Below are 21991 nucleotides of genomic sequence, written 5' to 3'. Positions count from 1 at the left end.
ATTCAGATGCTTAGTGTCTTAGCCCAAACACCATTAGTATTTGCATGAAGACGTCTACGGTGGGGTGGTGGTGTGTAGGGGAATCCAAATATTTGTACAAGCAGATGACTCTATTGTAAATAACGCCAATACTGATATTGAGATAGCACAAAAGACTCTTAGATTGTTGAAAGGTCTAATAGTGCTCCTTTCATAAAAGATCACCAAATTAATGCCTCTGTCAAACCACGATTCCAGATAACAGGTGAGTGTCCTTTACATAACTTGTGGTTTTAACCAAATAGAGGCTGAAATGTGACGGTGAGGGTCAAATTTGCATATAGCAGCTATTCTCTTTCACAACCACTGCGTAATTGATAAGACTGGGTGAGTCTGCTGCGACCAACAAAGTCAATAGGGTGAAGTGGTCTACACAAGGAGCTCTCAATGGTATGGCCAAGGAAGACCTTGTTCTAGGGGTAAAGACCATGAACCATGTGCTGGAGACCAAGCCCTCCGTGATCTACTGGTCTCTGTGTTTTTTTTTCCCAAATTCAGTCTGGGGTGTTTACCATTCCAGAGAAATATGTCACAAAATCTATTGAATTCTTACGTCAGGGGGATGTTGATGGGAAGTGACTGTAATAGGTACTTAAATTAAGATATGCAATTTATTTTAAAGACACCAGCCTCAAATTAGTACGTAAAAGGTCTGAAAGCTGTGGGAAGAATGTAAGAATGAGATATTTTATGCCAATTGCGGGCCGATAAATAAAATCACCAGGTTTAAACAAGTTTTTGGGGCAGTAGGGTGTAAGAGGAAGTGCCTCAGATTTTGCCCAGTTGACCTTCTAACCTGATAATTTAGAAAACAGATCAATCGTTTTAAATAGAGATAGGAGAGACCATTGAGGTTCTGTTATAAAAAGTAATATATCATCTACGTACAGCATTAGTTTGTGTGTAGAGTCACCTGTCTGGATACCAGGGAAGTTGGGGTCTTTGCGTATGACTGCCGCTGGAGGTTCAAGCACTAGTGCAGAAATCAGGGGACTTAATGGACAGCCTTGTCTTGTGTCTCTACTGAGTTCGAACGATTGTGAGAGAACCCCGTAAGTTATGACTGATGCTCTAGAGTGGTGCTGCTCATCGCTCACATCATATTAATTAAACGTCTAAAGTTATCAGCCGAGCTATAAGGATAGCTAAGCTTTCTCCAATTTTCATCCATCTAACATTTTATTTTATGGGCGTGTAATGAGTATTACACCCTCAAGGGGGTACTATTGTGTTCAGTCTTGTTACACTTACCCAGTCCCCTGTATCGGCTAAGTTGCTGGTAGATCTGCTTCATCCTCTCGATGTTGAGCCGGCTTGCTTCTGCGTGGTGCACCATGGGCTTCGGGTAATGGACGCCGATTATGCACTTGGCGGCCGCCTGCACGGACTCCGGGGCGTTCCACGGGTCGTAGATGAACTTAGCGGGAAAACCTCGAAGGACAGGTAAGTATCGCCTGGAAGCACAGGGAGACATTAGATACGCCTGCTTGTGTCAACGTGACGAGGAAGATTACAGAGTAAAACTGGGGTGGGATTGATTCAGGGATGCAAAGTTATTCTTTAAAACTAACACAAAAACAGTGTACAAAATTTTAGTATCTTAATGTAAAAGTTGAAACAAAAGCTATGTTTCCACTATTTCAAATATTAGAAAAAGTTACAGTATTTATTTTAATTGTGACATTTAAAATGCAGTCCAACTGTATTTTTTGGTAATGTCTTTGATAATTATGCATACATCTGATACTTTTTTTAGGTTTTTTCGTACTAAGAAAAGTATTACTCAAACAGATCTGAGTCATTTTATTAAATGATATATATATATGCACAGCCCATGTATGTTCTATAACTGATAAGAGCATGCTGGTCTTCAACACTTCATGCTTACAAATATTATGGAAAATAGGTGCTACAAAATGAAAGCTACAAACAACCACAACACTGCACAGTATGACTACAGTACATGAGAGTATGAATACAAAGTCACTGCTCTACAAGTCTGAAAGCTTTTCTGGCACTGAAGTGAGTTATCATCACAGTGCATGTGGACTTAAGTTCAAAACGTGATGGAAAAAACCAGGGGCTGTGGTCCCGAACAACATTTACTGTAAGCTGGTGTGTAAGCAGCCACACCACAGACAAAAAGTGTGATCCTCCAAGAGAATGAAGCCAATATAAAAAACACTGACTGCAACAAGATAGAGAATTCAACATCTCACAGTACCATTCCAACCTGCTGGAGTTTGTTTTTAATCCTTGGCTGTCGTGGATTTGCTCCATGTGACAAAGAGAGGCCACCTACCTAGTGCACTTGGTCCAACCTTACCCAGTCCAAGGAGGGGAGACAGACAGGACAGAGGAGGGGGGCAAGTGGAACTGTGGAAAGCGGCACAGTGCAGCGCTGAGAGGCAGAGAGAGAGGGGGTGGGGGCGGGGGTGTGGTGCGGCCTTGGTGGACCGACACACACAAACACACACGACGGACGGCGCTCCGGGTTGCTACGGAGATCGCCCCATCGCAAGAGAGAGAGAGATCACTGCCGATTGGGTTGATGATGCTAGGAGACGTCTACTGTAACACGCGGTTAGAAAGCAGAGTGTAGTGACCCCCACCCACCCGCAGCCCACCCTACACCCCACCACCCAACCCTGAAAAGAGCAGGTGTATAGTGGAAAAGTTCTGCCATCGAGAAATCGAGATATTTACTTTAAATCTACTTTTTTTGTCTTTGATTTCCCCTTCAGCTGCCCTTGGGGCTTGAGGGCAGCAGTGGCTTAAAAAACGCCCCAACACCTGAATATTTATGGGTTTAATTCTTCCAAGAGCTCAGCGTCCACATCCCTGTGTCCTCAGTTTATGTCAGTCTGGAAAAAAAGTGACTAAATGTCTACTTAAATTAATGCTGAATGTTCCTAGTCGATGACAGAAGTCTTCCATTATACCTCACAGCTCCAGGCCCCCACCCTCCCTCCAACCTTCCCCCCACCTCCCTCCCCATGATCAGACAGTGGTGGACTGAGAAAAGAGCTCCTGCCTGCTCCCCCTGTCCTTCAGACTGTGGTGGTTGTCTTTTAAGTGGTCAGCGGGCCGATGGCCCCCCTGCTGACTGTCCCCTCCCACAGCCACAGCGCCACACTCTGGGCTGGCCCACTAGGGGGCCCCCTCATTTCACCAAAAGGGACTACAACCCTTTTGTCAGGAAGATAAGCAACCTGCCAGTAGCAAGCAGTCCTGCAGAGGACAGCGGGTGGTTTATGTAGTGTATGTGTTAAGTGACTCTGTTGTGTTTGAGAAAGAGGATATGCAATGAGGGGAAGTGTGTGATGTGCTCAGATACAATGCATCATCTTGCTTTTTTGGTTCTTGATTTTTTATTTATGATATAATGTGAAAGTTGGACTTGCACTTATTTGTTGATTGTTTTGTCTGTGGTGTCGTGTTGTCTGTAGACTTGAGTATGCATGAATGACAGTAAACCTGTACGTGAAACTGAAGTCTGGCTTACTGACCAATGCAACTAATGGACATGTTTCCCCAAATGGGAAGAATGCTTTTATTTTGGATATACTTCAAATAATTTTAATGTATACAAACTGAGCTGTGTCTGATCGCAAGAAATTGTAATAATATAATGTGTGTTGCTTGTGTGCGTGAGAGTCTATGTTTGCATGTCTGTGTGTGTGAGTGTGTGTTTGTCACTGTCTATATTTACCAGCCACTGCTCCAGGTCCACCTGAGCCAGCAGGGCTGCATTCACATAAGCAGAGCACCACTGAACATTTCACAAAGGGTTGGATGAGGGGCTTTGACCAGCGCCTGGACAATGGACCATCTCGCGTGGCACGACACGGGTCACTAGTACCAGCGCCATCCGTGCATCACTGCGATGGCAGAGCTACAGCTGGTCCAACGCCTCTCATCACTACCCTCTGGGGAATGCTTCATAGTCCTCTACCTAACGAATGCAGGCAAGGCATTTCCCTACTAAGCGGTCAGAATCCCTTTTGACGAAATGAGACGCTACCAAGTTACAAACCCGCCCAGAGGGTGCTGCTGGGGCGCGAGCAAAGTCCTGTCCCTCAGGGTTGCACAGGTAAGTAAAAACAAAAACGGCCACCGATTTCTCAACTCGATCCCCTACTTCCATCCAAGGTAGCCCAGGCTGGCAAGTCTGGCTGCACCTGGGTGGAGGGGCGTGAGAACGGCCAATCATCTTAAAAGCAATCAGCTACAATCTACGAAGGGGAGAGGGATAGCTGAACTTTCTCCCCAATCCACCAAAAAAACAGATGAGCCAAGACACAAACACAGAGCCACATCCAGAGAAAAGAGAATAAAGAATCTACGCCTTTTCAGTAAAATTGATCTGGTGTCAACAGTTATATATATAAACTACAGATACGCCCGCGTACACAATCACCAAACAGACATTCACAAACAATAACAGGGCACGCAAAGAAGTGCACTGTGAACACTGATATACTGATAAATAAGACATGCCTGATTCCTAAAACTAAAGTGCTGAAGTTGTAACAGAATAGAAAATGGACTGATGGGCAAAAATAAGAGGAGAGGAGGAATGATTCTCTTTCGTTCACTTACCCAGAGATCTGGAGGTCCCCCTTTATCCCTCCATCTCTCTCCCTGTTTTTGTCTGGTAAATTAACCCTATGGTTGTGCATGATGCGTGTGCGTGTTTGAGTGACTCTTGTCTATTTGCGATCGTTATAATAGAACTGAACTGAACTCTGAGAACCACAACATTGATATTTTCTGAAATAAGTAGGACTGTAGGAGATGGCTAGTTACTGTAAGGTGATACCAAGAATAGCATTATATACATAACCCTGTGACAAATACAGATGTGAAGATTGGAAATTGGAAAACCTGAAGTACCTAATTGTTACAGCTGCCCAAAACAAACCGCTTTGCACCTGCATTAATGTGTGTACTGATGTGTGTCGGGTCCCGAATCTATACAAGCATGTCTGTGGCCCTTCCTGCTCGCTCAATTTCCCTGCATGTGTGTAGTCCAGAGAGAAAGAGGGAAGAAGGTTGCCATCCAGGGGGAGGGGGGTCAGCAGCTGGCACCAAGGGGGCGATGCCAGGAAAGGTACCCACCTGATGAAGTCCCCGTTGGGGTCGGTGCGTCGGCCGAAGCCCACGGGGCAGTAGCAGTGGAAAAACTGCTGGAAAAATGAACTGCAGGACAGCCACATCCAGCTGCCTGCATTCACGCTCCAGTCTGCATCTAGAAGCAACTCCTCAAAGACCTGCAGCATCAAAAAGATGACAGATCATATAGATGTTTGATGTATAAAATCGGTGTACCAGAGAGCTTTCAGGGTACAAAACCTTGACAGCCATATCGGAAATCATCACAAATTTACACCGACTGGCCTAGAGGTGATTAACGTTTTGTTTGTGAAGCATATGTTCCTCCCTCCTCACCTTCATCCCTTCCTCCCAGCTGATCCACAGGTCCCCTCTGGTGAGGAAGCAGGCCACTGCGTGCCGGGCTAGGTGATGGATCCAGCCCTCCTGCCTCAGCTGCGTCATGATGGCGTCTATCCAGGGGAAGCCTGTCTTGGCCTCGGCCCACTTAGCGAGCGCCTCGGGATTTTTGTCCCAGGGGATGCGGACGCAGATGGGGTTCCCCTCCATCTTGTCGAAGCGTGGGTTGTTGGTCGCTGCGGTGTAGAAGAACTCACGCCACAGTAACTGGCCATACAGGGAAAGCGGAGGGGAGCTGTTCTTTTTCACCTGACAAAAAATAAATAATATAGGATTTTAAAGCATGCAGTGCTGTCGTAGGCTATATCTACATAGACTGAGTGACTGACACAGGCCTTCTCTGTTTTGGATGTATAGTATATAAATCTATGAAGCACATAAATATACTATACATCTATCTAAATCTGTTTCTCATTAGGTATTTTACACACTGTCCATAGGTGTTGACATAAAACAGCTTCAGTCAACGAGAGCTACACTGGAAGAGTTGTAAACTGACCTTTCGGTAGAGGTCGGTGAGCTTGAAGTAGAAAAGGCGACATGAGAGGCAGCCGAAGCGCAGGTAGGGGCTGAGGCCTGTTGGGCTGGCCAGCAGGGAGTTGGCATTCATCCTGGGACGCTCGAAATTAGCTACCCACGCCTGGAAAAAGAGACAGAGAGAGAGAGAAATACAAGAGGAGAGGTAGAGTCAGTCAATGAAAACAATTAAAAATCTGTAATTCCCATAAGATTTATACATTTCGGCAGAGTTTGTGTGATCGGGAATACTGACTTTTCTCTCCAGATGGCGCTCTATCCTGGTCAGAGCTTCAGTCTCTCCTCCCGGCCACACAGCTGAAGGCAGGCCCTCGGTGTCAAAGCCTGAAAAACATTCATCTGAATCACCTTCCTGGTGTACAACAGTGTCATACTTGTCAACAATCCTTCTGTTATGTCAACCGGTTATGTCATATATGCTGAATTAAAATCTCATACAGCTTGTAGTTTCATCCTGGCAATTAGCAGGTGCTTCAACCCTGCTAATAATTCCTACAAGGCATGACCAGCCATGTCTAATTGGTTGCCTTTCTTGCTTCTCCTTGTTATTTTTGGTTTATTCATACAAATTTGACAAATAATACATATGCTTAGGTAACTGTTGCGTAATAGTCTTCGGCTGTACACCTACTGCTGTGAAAGTATCACACCCTCAGTCGAGCAGTGGCACTGCTCCTTTATTAGAGGAAGAGTGGGAGAACATTATGACCTTTTCTTGCGTGCTGCAGTACAAAGCTGAACAACGTGAAGTTTTCCACTCGACACAGCCCACAGCTTTATCAGTTTCTTAACGTATAACTCCCAACTCTCTCCTCTAGACTGCTGCTGTGTGTTTTTTAACCGCTAACTGCTTTCCATTTGCTGTTTGTATACATGTGTTGTCTACTTATTTTTAATTTTAAATTAAATATAAACCATTGTACCGCATTTCCAACATGTTTAAAACTGTTTGGTATAACAAGTATAAAACCATTTATTGAAAATTGCATACAAAGTTTAATGTATGAGCCATCTACAAATTAAGTAACAGGTTCAAAGCTTAAATAGAGAGAGCAATATTGCTCAAAAAAAAAAAAAAAAATCAAGATAGGAGCTTTTCAGCAGTTATTATCATGCCACTCTGTCATGCAATGCATCATAAAAATACATTTAAAAGGGAATTCCATCAAAATTGACAGTCAAGTGGTTTTAGCAGTTAACACTAAATCTCTTTTTTAACTAGTAAATTATGCGTACAGTTCCTTTATTGTACTACCAATTGATTCTGGTCCCATTTTATAGAGTTCAACCAACAGATATTATTTTACTTTTTCAGAGAGAGTCCAATAATTCTGACCTCTAGACCTGTCTGGAGGGTTCTGTTGTCTGAGTTTGAATGCATTTTTTAAATGTGTGAAGTCTTTAAGGACCAATGTGTGGGATTTAGTGGCATCTAGTGGTGAGGTTGGAGATTGCAACCAATCGATAACTCCCCTTCCAAGCATGTAGGAGAACCTATGGAGGCTGCGAAACTTGTGAAAAACGTGGAAGGCCCTTTCTTGACCGAGTGTTTGGTTTGACTGTTCTGGGCTACTGTTATACAAAATCTCAAGTTAACTGCTCACTAAAAACTATCGAGTGTTTGTTATGTAGGGAGTAGTGAATAAGTGATTCTGTACAGTCACTATCATACTCACATCCAGCAAGATCGGTATATAGCACTAAGTAAAGAAACTTAAGAATCCCATAAACTGTTGGTCACTTCTTCTCACTTTAATAAAGACCTTCATCAAATCAATTTACTCAGCAATATGCAAAAGATCCAGGAGTCCACTGGTCATATAAACTCTAAACCTAATTGACTCTGTGCTGAAAGTCTCAAACAGGACGTTTAATAAATAAATAAATAAAAAATTCCACCTGCAGTGTTTTGGGAGTAATCTTGTTAGCTGAAAGGTGTCTTTTATTAGTTCACCAGCTCTTGACTGATGACCCAAAAAGTTAATTAGGGACTCTTGAGTACAGGTGAGAGCAGCAGGTGGCGCCAGGACTGTAAGAGTGTGAATGGACTGTGTGGCTTTCTGTGAATGGAAACCAGACATCTGGACTGACTTGAGTGTAAGAGGGTTAAGAGGTTACTTGGCTAATTTAGGGGACAAATAACAGCTTGTGTGGAATAAACCTTCACAAAGAGAAACCAGACATCTGCACTGACCGTATTAGAGACTTAACACCTTAAATGTCTTTATTTAAAGGTTCCTAGTAAAATACTCGCACAGGTGTGAGCAGCAGATGGCTACAGTGTAGTCAACTGTATTAATGGCCTGTCACCGTCTGCCAATGGAAACCAGACATCTGGATTGCACCTCAAAAAGGAGGTGAAGGTGTCATCTAATTAATCCAATAGTCAGGGTTTAGATGAGATTTACTTTTAAATAGAGAAACTGGATTGGTGGTTTAAAGACAGTTAATGAGCTTACAGTGTTAATTTAGGAAGCGATTTTCATTTTGTTTCAGTCTAAATCAATCTTAAATGTGTTTTTTATGGATATGGCAAACAAACAAACCCTTAGTTTGTTTTGAATTTTGTAATTTTCAACAGTGATGTTTTTCATTACAGTAAATGAACACTTAATTCTTACTACTACTTCTTTCACTATATGCTTGTAAATTCTGGTCAGGTGTGTGTTTTTCTCACCAAGCTCTTCCAAGGACGGGACCCCGTACTTGTCTCCGTGGTCTTCACAGATGGGGGTGACGCAGCGACCCATCAGACTGTCCGACAGCGTCTCCACGGGCATCTCAGGAGGATCCAGTCGACTGATCAGGGTCTGAAAACGTTTGTAGGTAAGAGGAGGCTGCCCGCCATTCAGCTCTATGATCCTGGAAGGGACAGAGACAAAGACTGGTCAAATCTAATCTGCAAGTAGAACAAAAACTACTGAAGTTTCTCTCAGAAACAGACACACGAATCAACATTTCTCTTGCAAAAAATAGTGAATTTGGAAACTCATTTGGAATTTAAGCGTCATTGACTGATCTAGACCTATTTTTACAGCCCTGTTTTTCTCATGTTAGAAACTGTTATTAAGATACAGATAAAGATCAGTATTTTTGGTAAAAAGTAGATTACTTTGTCACTATTCTTGTTGCCAAGACAACAGCATGTTTTCTTTCCATGAAGCTCTGATGGATCAAAATCCATTTCAAATGGTCAATCGGTAATCCTAAAATTAGTTGATCAAAAGGAAATCAGCTTAAAAATAGATGTATACAAATAAATTAAAAACACAGAAACTGTTTTTATGGCCATCTATCATGGCTGTCCTGTATCTGACACACACACACACACACCTGTAAATGATTTTGTGTTCCTGTCTTACTCCACATGGACTCAAGATGGCGCTGCTGACTGCAGTTGGACTCATGTCAAGCCGTAATCTACTGCTTCCTTATCAAAGCTGGGTTTTATGTACAGTTTAACTTTTCATTTGACACCAAAACAGGCTTTTGTAAGATTATTTTTGGTTAATATCAGAGTTTCATGTCCACAGTGTAAACCAACTTATGAAAAAAACCTTTTAGAGCAGAAGCAATAGAACACAAAAGAGCTGGAGATGCAAAGCATGTGCTGCCTGCAAAGACAGATGGTTTGATTGTTTTTAAAAAGGCAGCTGTGATGTAATCTTCTGGTTGGCTGTTTTACAAAGAGATATGAGGAAAAAGAGGATGCAAATATGGATATTTGGATACGCGGAATATATTTGATGTATAGAGCTGCTTGATCATTCGGAAAAGCATACAAGGGATACCTTCTAAAGCTGTTGAACATAAAGATGTGCAGCAGTTGCCAAGAAAATCCAAGAAATAAAAAGTATCTTCATACTCCTATTGGTTGATAATATTATGTGCATTGAAAATAATATTGAGCACTTGTGTTAAGATTCTTTAATGCTCTTTAAATATGAGTTCTCGTGAGGTCTTGGACCATCATCTGGCTACATGACAGTTTACTCAACAATCCAACGTCATTGACGTCTTTACAGCTGTTTGTCTTTTTCTTACTTGTCCAGGTCGTAGAGGGTGTGTGATATCTTGACAATGACCTCCACGCCTGCCTCCATGGCCAGCTTCTTGATGGCAGCGTCTCTCTCTTTCCCAAAAGGCTCTGAGTCGTATTCAAAGGTCAGTCGAGAGATCTTCCATTCCTGAGAGAGAGAGAGAGAGAGAGAGAGACAGAGAGATTAAAATTTCCAAGCCAAGGTGACATCTTCAAACTACTTATATAAAAACAACAAAAAGCAGAAAATCCTAATGTTTCAGTCACTTGAACAAGCACCTCTTTGGCATTGGTTGACTTTGTTTGAATGAGATTATCAAAACTGTCAATTTTCTGTCGATGCTGACCTTAAAGAGCCGTGGGAACACGTTGGCTGGTTGGCCCCTGATGACAAAAAGGCGGGAGTTGAGCTTCCGAAGGCTGGCGTCTAGATCCTCCAAACACTGGAGGAGAAACCTGATGAATGACGACAAAGAGGAGGTAGAGAAAGAGTTGAAAAATGATTTGACTATGATTTGTAACAATTGAAGAAATGACAGAGTTTCACTATGCATCCTGGAGGAAAATCAGATTTCTTATCTATTTTTCCTTTTTCTACATCTTTACAAAATATGTATGAAAGAGTGAATTTCTATCCTCAGATCCTTCTGTTTCTTCTGCAGCTGTTAGTTTGGTGTTACTGGGTCTCACATTTTAGTCCCTGCTTGATGTCATATCGTACTGTGAAAGCTTTGACAATGACATCAACTTGTTTTTGTTGGAATAGTCTGTCAAAAATTGCCTGCGGTGTGTGTTTGTGTTTTGGGCTTTATGAGGCATACAGCAACCCGGTGAGAACAGATTTCCCTCTCTGTCAGACACACGTTTGAAGCTTTAATGGATCAACATACATCAGAACAAAATAATAAAATAATACAATTCTTTCTGTGTGTCTTCTTCTCTGAAAAAGACCAAATAAATACATAAAACATATCCAAAATTGTGTCTTGTGTTTGATGTTTGTATTGTAAATTACTGTATATTAGCATTTACATCAGTACAAATCCTGAACATGTGCTTGGACCAAGTCAATCATATTTGTCCTTCGGAAGCTGATGAGTGACAACTTGCTGATAAGAACAACAACACGTCAGTCAGTGATGCATGCATCCAATAATTGAAAATGCATAAAATAGTCTTTCCAGAGCCAGATTGCGATCATCTTTGTCATTTTGAATGAACCATACTACCATTGACCACAATCTAACAGCTCAAATTACCATAATGAATATGGATATGAAATAGTCACCGGAGGAGGATGCTCTTCATAACAAAAGAAAGCATGTGGGCGCACATGTGTGCAGATAGGAGGCTTCTGCCCACTACAAACTAAAAAGGTTAAAGTAGAGTTTCTGCCTCTAAACGGTTTCCTGATGGCCATTTGTGACGCAAACTTCCGTCTGTTCTAAACAAGCGTTCCAGATGGTGAAAATCCCGACTGGATGTGAGTCAAAACACAGTCCCTCAACATCAATTGAAACAGAACTTTTCACGACTAAATCGTAATGCAGGACTTCACAGACAAATGTGTCAAAGAGCTGAAAGCTCTCCCTTTGCTGGACCCCAATGAGGCAGCCCCTTTCTCAGAGGAAGATGTATGGGGCCTAACGGCATCCCAGCAAGGGTGCTCAAGACCTACGCCAAGAAACTGTCACCAATTGTTCGCTCAATCTTCTGCAAATCCTACTGGTTTGCCACAATACGCACCCTCTAGAAAACTGCAACAATCATCCCAGTACCCAAAAAAACCCTGACCCAAAGAACTCTATCATTACCACCCCATTATCCTCACATCCATAATAATGAAGTGCCTGGAGAATCTGCTCCTATACACCATCCTGCCAATTGTCAACCAACAACTGGACCCCTTCCAATTTGCCTACAGGGCCAAGAAGGGCAGCACCTGGATTCCCCTGGCACGCTCTCTGTCAGCCAGGATCCTCTTTGTAGGCTTCAGCTCTGTTTTCAAGACCATCAAAATGCACCTGATGATCCAGAAGCTACACTGACTCAACAATCCTGCCATCTGATCCCTCTCCTGCACAATTTCCTCAGTGACAGACGGCAAGCTGTTTGGGTAGGCTCAACATCAGCTGCACTCACCACCAACACCAGAGCACCGCAGGGTTGTGTGCTGATCCTGTTTCTCTACATGCTGTACACCAATGACTGCACCACTTACCTCAAATACTCCGACGACATTGCCATTCTTGCTCTTCTCAAAGATAACCACTCTGTTCTGGACTATCATAACACTGTTGCACACTTAGGTACCCCATCCTCATCAATATCGGAACAGCTGAAATGGTTGACAGCTTTAAATATCTCGGACTCACACTGGACAATAAACTCAGCTTTGATCAGCATACAAAGGACATTTAAAAAAGGAGTCAAACTCAAAGGACGCTGTCGTCCCCCCAATCTCCTCCTACTGTTGTACCAAAGTATTATTCAACTTATCCTGCTCTAGTGCTCCACCTGTTTCTTCAACATGCTCTCTATCACAAACCACATCAAAGTCACAACCATAACCAACACTGCTGCCAAGATAATAGGTCCATTGTAAGGCCATCACACGCAATGCAAATACAACAGCACAGAACATCAAGTACTCACTCAAATGCCAGTTCACTGTACTGCCCTCTGCGTGCAGATACAGGTCCCTGAGGTGAAGGCTTTCTGCTTCCGCAAAAGCCTAGTACCTGCAGCCATAGCAACCCTAGAGAAGATGACTCACTGTTTTCATGTTGTTTTGCCCATCGTTATTGTGTGCTGTTGTGTTGTACTTCATGTGTTTCTGTCATTGTGATGTGTGTAAAGTGTAATGTTGATTTTCCCTTTAATGTACAGTGCTGTGAAAAAGAATCTCCCTCTGGGGACAATAAAGTCTGACTAACTAACTAACTAAATGGACCAATCACAGCTTCTGGTCAAGATTTTTTTTTTTTTTTTTTTTTTTTTTTTTAAAAGAATGGTTACTGATGCTGACAGATGATGCTAGCAGTTATCCCTGATCTCTGTCACTAGCCATGCAGTGCTTGTGTGTAAGAATTTAGGTTTATCTTGACTGATTCTTTAATGTCGGCTGTTTAGATCAGATCCACCTTGTTGTTCCAGGACAGTAACTTTTCCGGTTGGACTACTTAAATTACCTTTTCTAAGCTTCTAAACAAACTCATCTTTAATTCACCTTTATTTAAAATTAATCAGCTAGGCTTTTAAGTGAAACCAAACATTATGGTCATATCAGTTTTCTGTTTTAGCTTCTTTATATTGGCTCCAAGATGATCTTTGCAATGAGTTCTATCTACACTTGAGGGTGTTTTACTTTATTTGACCAAGGCCTACTACAACCAAACAATCAGCAAAAGGAGACTTGTATTACCCAAAAACGTTAAATTATTAATACTGTCAGAATGTCAAAGTCTGTATATGTGATTATAATGTAATGCAATTAATAAACACCTTAATAACATGTGGCTGATAACAGTGGATTCAACATCTACTGTGATGCTACATTATTCTCTTGTGGCTGTTAAAAATTCCAAGATAAGCAACAACAGAATGATGACAATGTGGACAAGATGAGACTGAAAGTCACAATCACAATGAAATTAAAAAGATCAAAAATTGAAACTATGTTATTGTGTGCGGCCCATAGTACTTTGACTTCACAAGTCTTTAATCAAACATGCTAAACTCTTGAACAGTTAAACTTAAAAATAAAACTTTTTATTCTGCTTTGAAGTACTGATGTTATTTCAACTGCACTTTGGCAGAAGACATCAGCTGTTAATTAATTACAGTGGATTTATTACCATGGTTACCACAGATTCAAGCTCAGTAGAATAATGCCATTTTTTGGCTGGAACACAAGGGCCAGACCTATACATGTGAAAATCTGTGCCTGACTGACTGAATGTCTAGCATTTCATACACAGTCCAGCTATATACTAGGTTTTGACCTATAAAATGTAATCCCTCCAGGATCAGAGTACAATAAGTGCAGAACAGTAAGAAGTAGAACATGTGGAAGATGTGCAGCAGTATCAAAGGAGAACAAGACAGTGAAGCATTAAACCTCATTAAGTGCTGTTAAGTTAATTATGTACATCTCTGTGAACAGACTTTAGATTAAAATGCAGCTCACTGATTTAAGAGTTTTAACAAAAACAAGTAAAAGAAAGCACATGCCACCCATTTGAGCATCTTTGCATTGACTCATTTTTTCTTTTAGGTGATTTAAAAATTTTATTACTGGTTTTAAAAAAAAAAAAAAGTTCTGAAAAGTTTGGCACCTTCATACTAAAGTGTTGACTGTCTGTTGTTGTATATTGCCAGCCTCATGTCATTGAGCTCTACAGCACTAAAAAATAAAAGACATTTTAAGACTCACCTCTTTCATCTTGCTTTTATTAAATCTTATCAAAAGCTTTTAATCATTTAAATTTGATTTAATTTTAATTTTTATTGTTATTCTACCCTGCTGTATTGCATTTTAATATTTGTGTTTGCCACTCTTTAATTTGTTTTATTTTAAATGTTTTATACAATTTGATGTCACAAGTGTTCCATTAGTTTGAGATATGTGTTAAAGAATTTCTTCGTAATGACCATTAAACAATAGAGACCGGAGCCGAAGTACCAAAATTTCACAGAACTTGTAAAAGAAGGAGCGTTTCATAATGCAACACACAGGATGACGTTACAAAGAAAAAGGCTCCCAGTGGAGCGCTTATAACAGGGTTTTATACACCTTAACTGGACGTTACAGTTCTTTTCTTAATCTAGCAAATACAGCCTTATAGATAATGTCATGTCTGTTTTCACTTCTCCTGTCCAAGCGCCATCTTGCCCAACTGACTCCCAGATGACATGTCTCACCCTGTCTTCCACGAATTTTTATTTCTACATCTTCCTCTTTACAAATATAATGCTGAACTTCCTTTAACTTTAGCTGATGAGTCTGCTGATGTTGCAGAGTTGCAGATAGGAACAATTCACCATGATCTAGATAAAATAGTAACACTCATACACAGCGTAATCATAATTTTTATGATGATATGGATGGAAAATTATGTATTTTTATAAAAAAGAAGAAGGAAGAAATAGGATACTTTTGCTTAGAGTGCCTAAATACATTTTGCTGATAATACTACTGTAGTATAGTATAGTATAGCATAGTATAATATAGTATAACATAGCATAGCATAGTATAATATAGTATAGCATAGTATAATATAGTATAGTATAGTATAATATAGTATAGTATAATATAGTATAGCATGGTATAATATAGTATAATATAGTATAGCATAGTATAGTATAGCATAGCACAGTATAGCATAGTATAGCATAGTATAATATAGTATAGTATAGTATAGTATAATATAATATAATATAGTATAGTATAGTATAGTATAGCATAGTATAATATAGTATAGCATAGTATAATATAGCATAGTATAGTATAGCATAGTATAATATAGTATAGTATGTTTTGACTAATTTTACATTGCGGTAAAAAGATCTAAATTTTTTTTGTACTTTTTTTGTACAACTGACATAAGAACTTATAGCAAGCTAATAATCATGTTTGGTTTCTCTCAGTTCATTTTTCATGTTCGGCCAACAAACATGGCCGCATCACTTCATTACCAGAGGTCAAACTGTTGAGCACTGGCAGTCTAGACTGTGTTTCAGTCTGTTGTGTCTGACCTACAGTACTGATCATTAGCAGAATCAGGTGGCCTCGCAGACATCCAGGCAGCCAGACGATGTTCTGCTCAGTTCTGTTCCCTCCTGTCTGACCTCGTTGGCCTGATCATTAAACCAGAAGAGGACTCACTGGCAGGCAAAGCTTCATTTGCTCCCAATCCGCACGCAGAAGGGCAGAGCTGGGCAGCAAGGTTGCACACAGTTAAGGCATGTGACCGCTTATGTATGAGCCAGACAGAGTTATGAAACTTGTGTGGCAGCTTCTACGACTGACCATCTGTGTTGGTCTTTCACCTGAATTTCAACACAAATTTCAAATTAGGCTTTTGATTTGAAGAAAATAAGGTCTGCAGCATGCACGACGTGAAATATGTGCACATTTATAAGATTTAACAGCTTGAGAACTCAAAACTGACATATTTAAAAGGGATTCTTTCCTGCCAAAAAACCAAGTATGAAATGTTTTTTAGCTTATGTGAACCACTGACCTTTATTTCTGCAAAAATTTTGAAACCTGTGGGGAAAAAAACACTGGAAATCTGGCTCTATTGCTCAAATACCTTTGCTTTTTAGGACAGGTTGCAACACTATCACAGACTGTTGATTCATTTCATGCTGAGGCAGACTTCTGTTACATTGTGATCTCACAAAAAATGGTTTTGTGGTTACACCGCTGCATGTTTACATAGAAACACAGTCAACACCTAAAGCAACACAGGACGCACAGACATGACTCATAAAACCATCCTTAAAAGCCATTTGTCACAACAATGATAACATTAAGTCTTCATAAGTGAAGCTAAGCAACTACGCAAACCATAATCTAATCATCGTGATATGTATCTTATTTCTCTCTCTCACATTTTTTTATCTGCCCTCCTTTTACCTCAGTGGACAAAATTTGCTTTAGAAACAATAACACTGGTTCAGCAGTGTTCAGCAAATCATTTTCAGTAAAATGCTATTAGCTGTTATGTTTGTGTGTGTGTGTGTGTGTGTGTGCATGTGAGCATGCACATGAGCTCACACGTGTAGTGGATAAGCATGTATGCCCACGTGCACTCATGCAAGCCTTTTTTTTGTGTGTGTGTGCGCGCATAGAAGCATTAGCTCATGTGTGTGGTACATGCACACAAATTAGGAGTATGCGTGTGTGTGTGTGTGCTAATGTGCACACGCGTGAGCATTAGTGCGTGCTTCCACATTTGTGTGTCTGTGATTGTTCTTCTGGGTTTGTGTTTGTGTGTTGCCAGGTTAGCCATTTCCTATTGATGTTCCTGGCTGCCGTTTTGTGTGTATTTGTGTGTGTGAGTGTGCGTTTGTGTTGGCTGCTGCGTCATACATCAGTCCTTATATAACTGTTCTGGCCTACATCTGTCATAACAGACACACACTGCTTCGACCACACCACAACACAATCCCTTAGCCTAGTAACCTCATTCCTGGCTGTGCACGCACGCACACACACACACACACACACTCTCTCTCTCTCTCTTTTTCTCAGTGGGAGAAGTGAGAGAATAACTGGGCAGTTAGAGTGTGAATATGAACCAATAAACCTTTCAGAAAATATGTTTTAAAGATTTTCTGCAATGAAAACGTTTCCAAAGTCAGCTAATGTGTTATTTTGCTTTTTAACAGGAACATTTTTGCGAATAAACTCCAATGACCTACTGAACCTTTTATAACAAGCAAAGGAAAAACACACCGACAACAGTGAACAAGTATGTAGAAGAAAGTGTCTTCCCGAGAAAAATGACCAAAAACAACATATAGTTAAGTTTGAATGACATATGCCATCTAGCAGCTGTGTGACCCAGAGCAGTGGTGAAAATACAAAATCATTTTAAGAATGTGCTGAGTGTTGATATCTATCTAAAAAAGGAGCATCTGAGGGCACATTTATTTTCCTTTTAAACTGAAAGAAGTGTGCCAGTCTGAAATTCTAGGCCAGCTGGAAAATGTGGGTAAAGAAAATGAATGAATAGAGGATATTTTTCTTTCATTCGGTTACTCGGTGGCCAATTTAAGAGACTTGTGTGAACTATGAAACTGTCTGGAGAAATAAAACAGAATGAGTAATCTTCACAGCAAGAAGCAGGAATAAACTCAGAACCAATTTCCTTAAATGTCCATGTTTGGTTCCATGGTTTTTTTTATGTGGCTGCAGCTACTTTTGAATTCAACTCCCCTTTAATATATTGAAAGTGGTTCCTGTTAATTATCATATTAAGTTTTGCCTCTTTCTACTTCTATAATAAGTGTATTATCAATCACATGTGTAGGAGCCTTTTGAATTTCAATGTTTAAGTGTGTTTTAAACGAACATGAACTCATTATGAGCTGTAGGTGGCAGGGAGCATGTGGTTCTTATCTTAATTCAGTTTTATCTCAAACAAGATTTCATAAGTACTGTTTTTGTAAATATTCAACTTGTTGCAATAAATGGGAACATCACCCAAAGAAAAACAATTTTTGACATTCTTTACTTTAAGTGGATTTGCGTGAAGAACATTCCTCAATCCACCTACGTTAAGTGAGTAATTAAGTTTGTTGTCGTCACTACAACATGTACCGAGTTACTAAAATCATCTGCTAAATAGATCGGTCAGAAATAAATGCAGTTGAAACAATCAGTCAATTTATTGATTAGTTGCATAACCGCATCTTTGTAAACATCATCCGATCGTTACATTTAGAGCTGCAACGATCAGTCTATTAATCGATTAGCCAATTAGTCTTTTTTTTTGGTTGCAGCTTCTCAAATGTGATTGTTTTGAAGATTTCTTGTCATAAATGATGGTGAATTGAATATCTTGATCAGACATCATGAGCTCTAAGAAACATTAATGGTCATTTTTCACAATTTTCTGACATTTTATAGACAAAATGATTCAGATAGAGAGATTTTACTGGAAGTCGTTTTGATGATTGATGTCTTTGTCTCTATTGTGACACTTAACATATCAAACAGTTTCTTATTATTAATTGCAGTCCTAGAAATAAATATTCTTGTATATATTTGGCTGATGAGAGCAGTCTTTTGTTAATGTTACAGTCAGAAACAATAACACCCCTTTCATAACCAAACATCCTGTACTTTGGCCTCTGAAGTGGAAACCGTGTCAGTGCTATTCTACATCAAACAGAAGAGGCTGCGTATTATTCACATATATTATATGCTTCCCTTGATGTATTTGTCACTGCTCCATAATTTAATCAAACCACTACAGACCACTAAAATCTTGCACTTCAGTCTATCCACAACTTGTTGAGTTCTAGCACATCAAGCTAAATAATATTTAGGAAACTAATGTTAGACCTAATTAAGTTGTGGTATGGAGATGAAATCTGGCTTTCATTTTTAAATAAATTAAACTAAAACCTTATAAAATTTAACTAATTAAACCATTTTTCTGCAGTTCAGTAGAGTTAAAACTATTTATATACAAAGCAAATGGAAAAAAAACCTATTCCTTTACAATTCATAGTGTCAGAAAACATTTATTGCACAAAATTTAGGGTAAAGTAGTTTTAGAGCTCGATGTTTTTTAGCACTGTGCAGAAATAAGAAGTAACATCAGTTTTCTGCATTCTTTTGCAGTTATTTCACCGACAGTGCGGTGTAATAAATACAGTTTACAAGAGCAAAAGCTCAACATTTACACACATTCAACAAAAAAAAAAGAACAGAGTGTACAGATCAAGAGTCTGAGATCAGTCTGAGGACTAACTAAAACTCTTGGCCTTGATCTTCTCTTGCTGACTGCAGAAAACATGTTGTGGTACATTTCAAGCTCAGGACAGAAAGTAACCTTCATCACTGGTGGAGAAAAAAATCTTATGACGTGTTAACTCAGATCTTGCGTATTTTAGCAGATACTGATTTTATTTTCAGATGGACGTACTGTACCATGTTCCCTCATTCATCTTTGCCTGGACCTCCAGTGTTTTGCAGCTTGTATCCGCTGGCTAACAGGCCACACAGGAAAGCCTCACCACAAGTAGGTCACGATCACATAACCGCTCAAGTTTCATGCACTGGCACACTAACCTACATCTCTTTCTCACATTTCCCCATAGACAGAAAAACAATTGATTATCCTTACTTTCATTGGTTTTTGCACCGACGTTCAATCCCTTTATCTTGTACTCTAAAGGTTTTACATGACCATGGTGGAAATACTTCTTCCATCTGTTGTCTGCTCATTGTGGCTCTGGCTCTCCATCATTAAAACTATCCTGATATTCAAGGAAAATAATGTGACTGTGACAAAAATCCCTTGTTGTCAAGATCTTGTCACTGTCCTGTCTAGCTGTGTTTCCCCCAGCCAATCAGCTCCTTGCCTGTGTTCCCATCTAGTCACCTGTTCCCTATTCCCTTGTTAGTTCAGTTTGTATTTAAGTTCTGTTATTCAGTTCAGTCTATGTTGGATCATCTGTTCCGTTTCGCATTGCCTGCACTCCTGAATCCTTCAGTTCTTGATGTGTACGGTCCACCTGCTCCGTTTCCATTTAACAAGTTGACATCTTATCTTTTGATTTGTTAAAATCTTAGGTGAATTTTGGTCAGAAAAGAGCTGACTACATGGCCTGAAAATGAAGAAATTTTTGGTTACACACTGCCACCAGTAAAAGAAAATCAAGGGAAAATAGACAGTTTAAGCACAGAGCAGGTAATGAGCTACAGTAATATTATCTTCTATATGGGCTGATAAGTTTTCAGAAGTGGAAAATAGGTTGAAACAAACTGAGGATACGTCCTAAATTAAATCAAGGTCCCTACTTCCTTTAAACAGGAAGTTTAATTGTGACAGTGGGATGAAGAAACATCACTATAGCAAGTTCAGGTATTTTTGTCTTACTTCAGTATCAATAAAGATGATCAATAATAATAGACTTTGTTTTACAGTCTTGTGAGTAGACTGCAATTTGGGAGAGCTCGCTCCCATTTCAGCACACTTTTATCCAACATGACCCCTGACATTTTAAATCATGTCTGACCTTTACATAAGATGCTTCAAAAACACTGAGGAAATGGGTCAAGAAAAGCATAAAAAGACAATAAATAAGAAGACAAATTCTTGGAACATAACTCATTAAATCTGTATTATTAACCTACATATAAAATATGCCTGTAAAAATAATGTCGTTCATGATAAACCTGCAACATCTCGCTGTTTAATTCAGTGAGGATTTAATTTCTGGCATGAAAAACATCTAGTCCACCACCTGAATTTAACTCAAATGATGCAGTGGTCAGGCTCTTAGAGTCATTATAATTATTATAATGCTTTAAGTCGTTTACATTTACTGGAGACATTGACCTACACTCTAAACTAGCTGTCGGTTGCAGCCGAAAATGGGGAAAATACGGCAATGTATGCAAAGATTACATCTTAGAAGAGGTAATTGCTTTCTAATCCTCTATTGGTCTAATTTACCTAATTCTTACAGTCTGTCAGGTGGAAAACATAAATATGGTCATTCATTCATCAGTTTGTTTCCTGAGTTTCCCCATTCATAACATGGGATGATCATTTTAATCACAGTACAACAGACCTACGAGGGCATTTTAAATCCCAGTTTAAAAAAAAGGTAAAAATAACTGTGCTAATTGGCTGATAGTCTGCCATTCACAGACCTGCAGGCATCAAGGCAGCTGGACAGGTTTTAGTGCCGCTGTCTGAGCGTATGCTGGCTATTTAGTGCTGTAGGCATTGGTTTGATCTACCTCAATTTGCTCTGTGTGTCTCTATATATGGGACAGTGAGAGGTAACACAAAATAAAACACGTCTGTGTGCAGAGATCAGTGACCTCAATTCTGTTTGATTTGTATAATTTAACCACATTGGTTCGTCTTGTGACCCATGACGCCGCTTTTTAGCTTCTGCAGATGAAAAAAAAAAAGCCTTGAGTCTGATAGCAGTGCGTTTGTTGTACGTCACTGTCTTAGCCCAGATAAATGGACCACATTCTGTTATTTCCTGCCTACTTCAATCAAAAATGTGAAATGGGATGAATACTTTTCTTCTCAGCTGAGAAAGTTATCAGACCCACAGCTTTACCAACATAAACGTCTCAAATTCCCAAAACTAAATGCC

General features: G+C 39.9%; 2 protein-coding genes across 2 annotated transcripts in view; both read right to left on the bottom strand.

The window, feature by feature from the left end:
- Window positions 1-21991, bottom strand: part of rps21 (ribosomal protein S21) — a 324604-nt gene that overhangs the window by 51196 nt on the left and 251417 nt on the right. The window lies entirely within an intron of this gene.
- The window catches only part of LOC137185092 (cryptochrome-1-like), a 39002-nt gene that overhangs the window by 8641 nt on the left and 8370 nt on the right, over window positions 1-21991 (bottom strand). The window contains exons 3-10 of the mRNA XM_067593337.1: window positions 10477-10585; window positions 10135-10277; window positions 8768-8952; window positions 6326-6414; window positions 6053-6193; window positions 5491-5802; window positions 5161-5312; window positions 1291-1493 (exon numbers count right to left, since the gene is read on the bottom strand). Of these exons, the coding sequence (XP_067449438.1) occupies window positions 1291-1493; window positions 5161-5312; window positions 5491-5802; window positions 6053-6193; window positions 6326-6414; window positions 8768-8952; window positions 10135-10277; window positions 10477-10585 (1334 nt within the window). The remainder of the gene's footprint in view (window positions 1-1290; window positions 1494-5160; window positions 5313-5490; window positions 5803-6052; window positions 6194-6325; window positions 6415-8767; window positions 8953-10134; window positions 10278-10476; window positions 10586-21991) is intronic.

This window comes from Thunnus thynnus, chromosome 6 (genome assembly GCF_963924715.1).
Source record: "Thunnus thynnus chromosome 6, fThuThy2.1, whole genome shotgun sequence".
NCBI classification, from domain to species: Eukaryota; Metazoa; Chordata; class Actinopteri; order Scombriformes; family Scombridae; genus Thunnus; species Thunnus thynnus.
This window is presented reverse-complemented; position numbering and strand designations above follow the sequence as displayed.